Source organism: Nanorana parkeri, unplaced genomic scaffold (genome assembly GCF_000935625.1).
Source record: "Nanorana parkeri isolate BGI_ZX_2015 unplaced genomic scaffold, ASM93562v1 scaffold206, whole genome shotgun sequence".
NCBI classification, from domain to species: Eukaryota; Metazoa; Chordata; class Amphibia; order Anura; family Dicroglossidae; genus Nanorana; species Nanorana parkeri.
The window spans coordinates 928654-940780 of record NW_017306474.1 but is presented as its reverse complement, the minus strand read 5'-3'; the positions used below and the strand labels follow the sequence as shown (position 1 = coordinate 940780).

The 12127-nt window shown below is 37.4% G+C and overlaps 1 protein-coding gene across 2 annotated transcripts in view; it reads right to left on the bottom strand.

Annotated features, from left to right (window-relative positions):
* SMC5 (structural maintenance of chromosomes 5) overlaps window positions 1–12127 on the bottom strand; it is a 67870-nt gene that overhangs the window by 15907 nt on the left and 39836 nt on the right. The window contains exons 18-19 of one of the 2 annotated variants that reach the window (XM_018555644.1): window positions 5715–5844; window positions 3339–3359 (exon numbers count right to left, since the gene is read on the bottom strand). In XM_018555644.1, coding sequence (XP_018411146.1) covers window positions 3339–3359; window positions 5715–5844 — 151 coding nt within the window. The remainder of the gene's footprint in view (window positions 1–3338; window positions 3360–5714; window positions 5845–12127) is intronic. The other variant, XM_018555643.1, reaches the window with a different exon arrangement.

The following is a 12127-nucleotide window of genomic DNA, read 5'->3' as shown; positions in this document are numbered from 1 at the left end:
GTTGGTGTGCATGGTGTATTACTTTTTATTTAAAGAGAACCCACCAGAAATGGGCTTATGAAAAAAAGTGTATCATTTCAAATGTATATATTCCTGACACTTTCGCTGGAGCATCAAGGACAGATACTGCCTGTGAACTGCTCGACCTCACACACTCTGATGACACTGTTCTGACCTTTTGATTGCCTTAGAACAGATCTTCAAACTACAATTATCAGATTCCACTCCAGCAGTTACATTTTTATGAAGCATTAAATGCAACAACAGAGAATATTGAAGCAAAGTATCTAGGGTGGCCACAAATGGCTTGATGGCAACAGGAGATGGTCCAGATTTCAAACATGACTTGCATTAAATAGAATGTTTTATGGCCTCCTTAGAGGCACTCTTTATGAGATGCCACGTTTATGCAGTTTACATCATGTGGAAAGGATTATGGTGGATCTCAAAACGCTCTCAAGATTTGGCAGATATTATTTTATTTAGATATCTCATTTATGGTCACCCTTACTTCAGTCCTGTTGTACAAGTCATCTTTTATGTTCAATCATGATATCTGTACTTTAATTGTGTGTTCTACAAATACTACAGATACAAGAGAAGATGGGAAGGGAAAGGGAAAGAAAAAGGAAAGGCAGTAATATTAAAAACTATACTGTAATGTAGTGAACTAGGATATATGTGGCTTCCTTAAATACCTTACAGCCACCAAAATGGTGAATGAATGAAAGGTCATGTAAAAAATTAGCCAAAAGACCATTTTCTGTTTTGAATGCCTGCAGGAGAAAGGAAAGGACAACTGAAATACTTATTATAAATCAGCGACACAGAAGTTTATGAGGCAAAATAAAAGAGTCAGACAACAAACACTTTCAGAAGAGGTAAGCAATGACCACCACTATATACCCCATACGTCTCCCATGACAGGCATGTTTTAATAGGATTATAAAAAGCCTTACACCCAACTACTGCAAAGCATAGTAAAGATCTCTTGAAACAGTAGGTATTCACTTGTCATCACAAATGAAAAGTATAAATAAGGGAATCATTTCTCATTCAAGATCGTGGTCAGTCCCACGCAAATCATTCCTGTTTCAGGCTAGTTAGCCATCATCCGTGCACTGTATGGAAACCATAGCATATACCCCATTTCCCCGAAAATAAGATCTACCCCGAAAATAAGACCTAGTACTATTTTGGGGAATTGCTAAAATATAATACCTACCCCGAAAATAAGGCCTAGTTGTGACTGTTCCCAGGGCCGGTGGTGGCATAAGGGGGAACTTGAAGAGCTGCGGGAGAGAAATCAGTGGTGCCAACGAAGCCAGCGCTAGAGGAAGCAAGGCGGCACCGGAGGGAGCAGAGCCGCATAAGCCGATGCCTCCTCTATAGCGCCGGCTCCTGTCACAGGCGGAGGAATACCAAATGCACTCCGCCTGTGAGGAATGGATAGTGAAAGCGTGCTTCGCTCATTCTGGCCAGCGATTGGTTAGCAAATTGCTCTTGGAAAGGTACGGCACCCCATATCACCATATTATTGTACATGAATAAGTGTGGATTGTTGTACATTAAAAAAAAAAATAAGACCTAGTGTGTTTTGAGCCAAAAAAATATAAGACTTATTTTTGGGGAAACACGATAGAAATTAGGGTTTGGGGGTCATACAAGAAACTTAAAAAATACATTAAATGGTGAGGTGGGCCTAAAAACCAACAATACGAACCACGTTCATATTGGATTCAACTGACAAAAACACAATAAGATCTGCATGAGCACATCCGTGTATAACTATTCAAGTTCAGTGCAATAATTTGTACTATTTTACAGTTATAATTGTCCCAGCTCAACATCATCCCTCCAGAAACGAATCTCATTCTTACTTACAGCAAGAATATTCAACATATTTGTGAGTCTATACCACCACGGAAAAAAAAGTTAAGAATGCTGATTGGAATCTTGGCTCAATGATATCAAATAAAAATACTGTAGAGGTTCAAGAAATAACTAAAAGGAACAAACGTTTCCTGTTCCATAGTCTGAATAAAGCTTTTTAACTTTTGTGTAGGTTGGGTGAAGAATTCTGTAAAATGTTTTAAAAGTTTCTGTCTTGGCAGAGTTAAAAGTTATTGTATCACAAATCTATGGCACTCAGAATAAGAACCGAAAATATGATGAGCAAATGCATACACAAAAGGTTAGCTTCTCTGAAAATCACATGGCAAAAAAACGGGAAGGAGATCTAAATATATAATCATTTGACGGAATCTAAACTTTTTACCATAAATGTTTAGCTTGGCCCACCCCCCGACCTCCCTATTAGTCCCTTAACAATGAATCGGCTTGGTGGGTTTAGGAGGGTAAAAAAGGTTTGCGTTTCATTATATCACTTCAGCTGCCTAACTATCTACATTGACTTAACATTTGGCTTTCACTGAAAGAAGTTAACAGTAAACATGGCTGAAATCAAATTTTTGTGGGTAGGTCCATTTTATGCATATCTTTAAAGTGCCAAAATGTAAAGATGAGAGTTACTGGCTCGATCTTGTTATCTCAAGTTCCGATGGTCTAAAATAAAGTGGTTATGTGATACACTGTACAGTTTTAGATAGTTGGTATTATAATAGCAGACTGATAATAACGTGAACAGTATCAAGTGTTTTCTTATTAGCCTTTGTTTTATGATAAACATATTGTGAATCATGTTTGAAAGAAGGGTGAAAAAACAAGTAAAGCTAAAAAAATTTATTCCAGAAACATTTTTTATAGATGACCTTCTTTCCCGTCCATATGGTGCCCCATGGTTTTCAATACTGACTAGCAGTTTTGAGTAAAAGATGTCCTTGAAGAGACTTTGTCAGAGGAAAAAAAACCAACCTGATTTGGGTGTTAACGTGACTGCCATGATAAACTTATGAGCGCTGCCATTGCTGACCTCTCTGTTGAGAATGTTTGTTCTCTTGCTTTCATGCTGATTCTTGGCTTTTATTGCTACTTGAGTCTGACCTGAAACAAGTTCAGAAATAAGGAATCCTGACATTTATTTACAACATGCTTGTTCCAGGTTTGTGACTCAATCGTATTAAAGCCAAACAGAGACCAGCAACTAGCATTTTAAAAAGATGGCCAGCAAAAATGTCTACTGTTCACCTTCAACTCCCAGTCTTTAACCATTTGAAGTGATACAGAACTAACTACCTGCATGCCCCTTTATTTCAATAGTCCTTTTTCTTGGTTCACTCCTTCTCCCCCCACCCCCAAAATCTTACCTGTTCTCCATAACCCTCATCTATGCCTCCCATCCACTTACCATCCAGCTCCCAGCCCCACCCTCCCAACACACCCACAGGGATCAGTAGGTGCTGGATAACTGTAGTTTCTGGCTGCTTGAGAGTAACCATCCCTGTGGCACCCTGCTTCCCCCCGCAGCCCCAATTACCTGCCGGCTAGCTTAGGCAGCGGACAGGTGAATGGAAGCAGCCGGGAGCAATTGCAATAGCAGGCTGGCTATTGAAGCCCTGCCCACTGAAAATAGGAGGGGCCCTGACTCAGGTCCGCTCCTCTGCTCAGTGGGTGGGAACAATAGCCAGCCTGCTATTGGAGAGAGGAAGAGAGAGAGGGGGGGGGGAGGGAGATCTCTCTCTCTCAGGGATGCACAAATCAGAGTAGCCCCATAGCCAATCCTCTCCTTACAAATGACAGCTGCCTCCTAACTTTTGAGTTTGTCTCTAGACTGGTCTTGGAGCTGGAAAAGTATCAGTACATGTACCAGGTACTTGATATCTGAATATCCCTAATATACAGTAAAGCTGACAATTTTTTTTGCAAATCTTGGAGAGAAAAAATGAATCATAAAATATGGCCAAATGCAGTAACTTTAAAATCACGTCCCCTCCAATGAACAGTTTTATAGTTTGAAGAAATAGCTCAAAAGTTCAAGCGGCTGATGCAGACTTCTCTCCGCAAATGCTTTTTACCTTGAGGCTATGCTTATCCAATGGTTTCAATACTTTGAGCTAGTGACTAGAAACAAATATGGTGATCAAGTCAGAACTCCTTGTTTGCATGCCTGTTCTAGGTGACAGAGTGCATGGAAGCCACAGGGTCAGAATGACATTCAGGCAACCAACATTTTTAGAAGAAAGTCCATAATGGCAGCCCCCATGATTCTCTCCTGTAAAAACAAACATTTTGCTGCCTTCTATTTTACCTAAAGGGCAGCATTTATACCTAAGCAGCTGGTGCCTGCAAAAGAAGCATGTTAAAGCAAGAATACAGAAATAAGGGTAATACAGTTAAAGTTAAAGTGACACTCAACTCAAATGTTAAATCTTAGTTCAAGTACCTTAAATATTAATAAAAATGTATCTTATTTGTGCATCACTCAGCTGCAGATCCTCAAATCATCTCTGAATTCATGGTGACACTGTCCTTCCTTCTGGAGGGTGGCTACTTTTGTTGCCCATGGTCCCTGTGAGTGTTGTAAAGTAGTAGGGATGCACCGATATATCGGCCGAAAATGGCACTTTTGGCATAATTTGGCAAGTGACAGCCGGCCGAGCGCTGCAGGACGAGAGCGCTGTGAGCGGCCGGCGTCTCTCCTCCCACACCGCTCGGCCGCCTATCACAGTCCGGCAGAGCGGTGTGGGGGCGGAGACAGCGCTGTCACAGGAGGCTGAGCTCTCCTCTCTAAACCGCTCGATCAGCCTCCTGTGACAGCGTGTCAGAGAGAAAAGCTAGGTACACACACTCAGCGATCGCTGAGTGTGTGTACCTAATTGAGGATATGGTATGTTATAAAAAAAAAAAAAAGTTTATAAAAAATATATTTTAAAAAATTTAAAAAATAAAAAACATTTTCGGTATCGGTTTCGACCTGACTTTTTTTATTTCGGTTTCGTTTCGGTTTTAAAATTTCCATTTCGGTGCATCTCTATAAAGTAGTCACCACTCCAAGCTCACTCCTGTGATGGACTACAATCTCACGTTTAGGCAGCTAATTTGCATTGAGCTTGTAGTCAATCACGGGAGTGAGCTTGGAGCGGTTACTACTTTACAACTCACACAGGGGCCATGGGGAACAAAAGCAGCCACCCTCCAGAAGGAAGGACAGTGTCAGCACCACATCTGAGATGATTTGAGGATCTACAGCTGAGTGATACACAAAGATACATTTTTGTTAATATTTAGGGTACCTGAATGCATTTTTAGGATTTGATGCCTGAGTTTAGTGCTACTTTAAGGAAATCCTCAATGTAATTTTTTTATCCAGTCTGAGAAATGAAGGTAAACTATTGTTTGCAGCAGGCAAATTTTCCTCAGTTATCATACATTATATACACTGGGCTTTATTTATAAGAGTCAAATACAAGTTCACTGCTATACCATAACAGTAACCAGATTTAATCTTTAAAATAGCTTTTTCTAAAGAAGTTCTGAAAATGAACATTTGCCGTCAAATAAAGACAGCTCTTGCTTCAGATATTGAAACAAGTCAATATGTATGCACACAGTGCACAGTGTGCACTGTACATATGATTTCTATCTACATCAGCTATAGGTGGTATTCTTATAAATCTTGTAATACATTTTGAAGTGGTTTCTGCATGTTTCTAAGACACTTACTAGACTTACAACTTCTGTCTGTGTCGTAATAATTTCATGTCCAAGCTCAATTAATTTGATATAAGCTTTAAGTATTTGATGAGCAGAAGTACTTACAGTTTGATATTCTTGTGGGACCTCATCCTTCGGTCCAAGCTGACAAGCTTGTTTTGCCTTCCTCAAGAGGTCTTTGCAATTCTCATAAAGAGTACGCCTGCATTCATCCACATTAACAAAGTGACTCTTGTAGGAGAGAAGAAATAATATATTATAATTAGCATGTAAACATTTTTCACTTATCATGCTGGTTTATCATAGAGTGATAACTTTTTTTTTTTCTGGTGCTCAAAGTAGCACATGGAAATGTAAAATGACATAATCAGAAATGAGGATCCTGACTCTACCAATTTACATGCTAAAAATTAACTAAGTTTATGGGGACTACTTGCATAAATCAGTACAAGATTTTGTGATAAGAAAAACACTCAACTTCCCACAAACAAAACAAGTGTAACAAAAAAAAAAAAAAAAAGTGTGACTGTTTTATATGATCAGACTTATGCATGGAAACAAAACAATTACAAAACAGGAAAGCACAACTACTCCCATGGAATACTTTGTTCCTTCTAGCTCTGCAAGAATAAACAGTTGGTGCTTAGTTGAAAAGATTGGTATATTGTATATAAGAAGTTAGAATATTTTCATTTTTGTGACACTTCCTATATTTTAATTTGGATATAAAGTACATGCAGGCATCATAATGTGTTTAAAGTTGCACTGTTGCAATTAAACGAAGTTTAGTTGCATGGGTGATTTTTAGTAATGCAATTGTGCTACTAAAATTGCCAGCAATAGCGATAACTACATACATGTAGAAATGGCTCCCTATAGGAGTGAGGCACACAAAAAGAATGTAGTAATGAATAAATCACTAATGATTGCACTATGCTCCTAATATGTGCAATTAATAGCGACTACATGCTGCATGTGTACCAGAGTCCATAGGGAGCCATGAGTTTCACATGTGTAGTGATTGCTACTAAATAGTGATTAATTACTAGCAATTTTAGTAGCGTAGTAGTCGTATGTTCCTAGCCTCATTCTATTAGGGAACGCACCTAAAAATATACAGCATCTGTCCATTGCTTCTTTCTCACTGCCAGGGCACCAATGTTAATTATTTTTTTGAATATATCATAATGAATGCTGGACACGTGGCAATTTTTGTTTTTACAAATATTTAATGTATATTAATATCAATTTAAAAAATGGAATTTTAGATACATATTGTCATTCAGTTATTGGCAACTCAAAAGCCCCAAGTTGTTTTTGATGTTTGTTGTGTATTATAATGAATAATCATGTCTTCCAGTAAAAATTAGAGATATTCCAGGAGACAAGTGAAATGCCAATTCTATCTTGTAAACTTCTATAGCAGGGTTGAATTTGAACGGACGTTGAGATAAAGTAACTTTACTGAAGTTAGTGAACAATAGTGTATTTTCATTAAACACATTTTTATTTAACGGTTTAATATAAAATGTGTTTTGAGTGTTTTTTCACGTGTTCACATTCTGTTTATTTTGTTAAATGTACAGATTTGTGGATAAGCCACCTGCGGGAGCTTTTAGTGGCCCACTGCAATTACGTCTTCTCTAGTACATTTTTTAAACACTATTAGCTATAGAGAGCATCGTTTTCACCCCTTCACGACTGGAGACGTACACTGTGCATCTCCAACGTGAAGTGCCCAAATGACTGCTTACTTACACTGTGCGTGAGCAGTTATTCAAGGTTTCAAAATGCTGGTAACCAATGAGAATCAGCGGTTACCATTCATTAATAAATGCCTCAGTAATGGAGGAATCCATTAATTAAAATTGTTAAGCTTTTGTAAAAGCTTCTTTCATCAATGAAAGAAAGAAGCTGTTACAAATACTGGTGATCCGCATTTGACCGTTGAAAAAACAGAAGCAAGACATGACTCATCGCCTTGCTATTTCACTTTTGACAGCTCTGTGGACATCTGCGCCTAGCTATTTCACTTTTGACAGCTCTGTGGACATCTGCAAGTCCCAATGTTTACAGGCTTTGTAAAGATACATTCTTCACGAAACGATTCATTTCAGCAATAAGAAACAATGCATTTCTTTTGCTGAAACTTCTGATCGTTTGAGGACCCATCAAAAGCCTAGTGAGATCTAATCCTGTCATGCTGTCAGGATCAATGTCACTAAGGTTATTACTGGCTGTTCCCAAGTTTGGAGCAGCCTAATAACCCCAATTTTTTTAAAAAATGACAAAATTAGCAAGAAGTCATAGTGACTGCTTAATATAATAGGGGAAAAAAAAGTAAAAAGAAAAAAAAAGTTAATTAAAAATATATACAAATATATATTTATATATTATAAAGAACAATTAACCACTTATAATGAAAATATGGTTGTCACCCTAAGGGGTTAATTTAAAAAAAATGTAACCCCTCATGACGGCATTGCTCAAAGTATGTCGCTGTCCACAAGTGTGACAGTGACATTGTAGGCCACCTAACCTAACCATTATCAGTTTTTAGAGAAACAAAATCAAATGTTAAAATGAAATCCTAGAGATGAGGCGTTTCCAAATAAAGGACAAATATATTTATTTTAATGCATTTGTTTTTAGCTGTGCCAATTAAAAAAAAACAAAAAAACTGGAGAACAAGTGTTTTCTTTATGTTTTTCATCTTTTTTTTTTATATGTTCTCCTTACTAAGTGAGGCGTTAGGGCTATATATTTATATCACATATGTATGCCTATCTGTCCTTGCCCTCTAGCAACTTCAACGTGAAATTATACCTAATTTGCCTACAAACGTCAGGTGGTCATAATAATCTGGCCACTCAGTGTATAATATGTAGCTTATTGAAACAATGCTTTATTCCTCCTGGAAAGTGATGACTTTAAAAAGGAATTGTCTTATGTATACAGTAATACCTTGGTTTACGAGCATAATTCCTTCCAGAAGCATGCTTGTAATCCAAAGCGCTTGTATCAAAGCAAATTTCCCTATAGGAAATAATGGAAACTCAGATGACTCGTTCCACAACCCAAAAATATTCATATAAAAATGATTACAATACTGTACTGTAATATAATACTGTACAAAATATAAAGAAAAATAAACCAATTACCGGTACCTTCGTGGCTGGTGTGAGGGGGACGAGAGAGAGGAGGATTATTGTGTAGGACGACTTTCACTATCACTAATGGAATCACTGCTATCTCTTGACTCAATGGAATCTTTTTCATTTCGCGAAACCTTAACAAGGAATCTACCCAATGTGACATTGCATTGTTGTTAAACAGACTCATCGCTCGCACTGCTACAAGCCTTATTCGGTGGTGCTTTTCTACAAAATGTTGCTCTTATTGCAAGACATTGCTTGTATATCAAGGCAAGATTTTTCAGAAATGTTTGCTTGTCTCGCAAAACACTCTCAAACCAAGTTGCCTGTAAACCAAGGTATTAGTGTACTTGCATGCATTTGGTATTTTAGAGAGTAAAGCAAAGAAAGTGGGAAAATAGATAATTTATTGCTTAATCTACAAAAAAACTTCTGGCCTGGACAGATTAGTTGGTTTTCCCAAGAAAATATAACATTGAATAGGGATATTTAAAATGTTTTCCTGTAAAAGTAGACACTGCTTTCTCTGGTCCATGTTCAGAGTGGTGCACACAATTACATATATTATATTATAAGTAAAGCGTAGTCTGAGGAGATCAGGAAGAAAATTATAGAGCAGCATGTAAAAGCTAAAAGGCTATAAGGCCATCTCCAAGCAGCTTGATGTTCCTGTGACTACATTTGCCAACGTTAAGAAGTTTAGGATCCATGGAAGTGTAACCTCCCTGTATGTGATCCCAAGAAGAAAATTGACCCCAGATTGAACAGAAGGGAAATGCGAATGGTAGACCAAGACGCAAGGAAAAACTTCCAAAGAGATACAAGCTGAACTCCAAGGTCACGGTACATTAGTGTCTGAACACACCATTTGTCACTTTTTGACAGTAGGCTCAAAGGAAGTAGGATGCCACTGTTAAAAGAAAAACATAAAAAAGCCATAATGGACTTTGCAAAAATGCATATTGGCCAGATGAAACAAAATTGGAGCTTTTCGGCATGTCAAATCAGCTCTATATTCACTGGCAATAAAAAATATGTTTAAAAAAAAAAAAAAAGGAAGAAGATCATACCTACTGGTACATGGAAGAGGCTTGGTTATATTTTGGGCTGCTCAGCTGCATTAGGCACAGGGCAGCTTGAATCTGTGCAGGGCACCATTACATTTTAGGACTATCAAGGAATTCTAGAGTTAAACGTACTACGCAGTGTCAGAAAGCTCTGTCTCAATTAAAGGTCATGGGTCCTTCAACATGATAATGTTCCAAAACAGCTAAAAGCACCCAAGAAGGAAACATTGGACTTTTCTGAAGTGGCCTTGTATGGGCCCTGATCTAAGTCCTAATGAACATCTATGGAAAAAGCAGAAACATGCGGCTGGAGAAGACACCCCTAAAACATGAGACAGCTGGAGCAATTTGCTTAAGAAGAGTGGGCTAACTACCCATTGGCAGGCACAGAAATCTAATTGACAGCTACAGAAATAGCTTGTTTGCAGCGATTGCCTCTAAAGGTTGTGGGAAAAAAAATATTAGGGAACGGGGTCATTTTTCTCCATACCATTTTAAGGGGTTTTATCATCTAAAAATATCCTGTTGCATACAAAATCAAAAGCAAAGTCTGATTCTTTTTTTGGTATGGGATTATAAGGAATAAACAATGATGCATGTCAATTACTTTTGTCAGTTATGGCTGATAAAATTGTGGGTTTTTTCCATGGAAGGGTACCAACATTTGTCCACATCTATAAATTAATTCAATATAGAAATATAAGCCAGTTACGTACCAAAGTGAATGTTTACTTTGCAAAATTAATGTTCATAAATAAGGTAAAGCTGTATTCAAGTCAATTAATCAATTGTGCTAGCTCATACCCTGTTTTTTCTTTTTAATTTTTTTTTTCATTTCACTTGCAATTGATTTGGTATTCAAAGTAAATGCAGTTCACCTTATATATAAATGTGCACTTGTGCACAACCTACTTCTTTAGTAACCCCATTCACTTGCATTGTGAGAAGGAGCAGTAAAGCATGGCTGCCTTCAGAGGTGCACAGAGCCTGCATGTAATGAGACAATGTGGCTGCCCTTATGTACATATATAAATCACAATTATACAAAAAAGGCTTTTAAAAACATTAACATATATTGATAATATTAATTACAGCATGCTGCTCTCTTAATATGTAAAATAAAAAACATTTAAAAAAAAAAAAGAGAATAGATTATATGAAATGTTTAAGAATGTTAGACTTTATGTGACTTTTAAATGCACTTTGCAGCCATGTACATGGTTACCAAATCCTATTTTAATTACCTTATTTAAAATATGGGGTAAAAATCCCACATATAATTATGATGAAAAATGGTTCAATGAAAGACCAAAAATGCACCTGCACTTATTTATGGTAATTGTATAAACTAAATGCCATAAAAAAGAGGGTTTGTGCTTATCAATGTGCGACTGCATTGAATGCCTGCGTAGACAAATACGTTGCTCTATGCACGTGTGCCATGTGCTAAATATGAAAACAGAAACATATACCTGAGCTACTGATTCAGAAATCATGGTTTCTTTGCATCAACAATTTAATGTGCCACACCGTAAACACATAAAACACTCGGTGGCTAGCAAAATCCATAATACAAAAAGGTATTGCTGCTATTTTATGATCCTGATGTTTCATCAACATTCACATATTTTAATAAAAAGAAGCAGTAGGGCGAAACCTAAATGGACCAACATTTTGCACAAACTGATTGTTAATTATAATGAATTAAAGCAAACTGCATAGTATTGAATTCTTTATGTGCCATGCAATTAGACATGAAGAATCCAACATGAACACACACACACACACACACACACACACACACACACACACAATAGCTGCTGAGATAGTAAACAAGAAAGAATATGGACTATTTAGTTAGGAAAAATCTGACTTAGACAGCTAGGTTTTCGCATAACCCCAATTATGAAGACCATATTTTAGCAACAACATAAATTGCATGTATTAGAACAACTGGCACACAGAGAGTAGGGACATTTTCAAAGGCAGGTAGCCTACAGGTGAGCTTTTTGACTAAAATCGATAAACTCAAAATGACAAGTATTATAGACATGGCCAGTGTATATAGAAGGGAACTAAGAGGGATTCTTTCTTCACAGCTTAACTATAGGTAACTCAACCATAGCCTATAAACATTCGAAAATCAAACGAGATCGGGTTTTCGTATGAAAAATTGGCCAGTTGATGGGAAGTGAACGATCAGAACTACTGTACAACTGGGCAAATTTCCTCAGTCAGGCTGGGATTTTTTTTTCGAACCTTACGAAAAGAGATGGATTAGTGGCGTTTCTG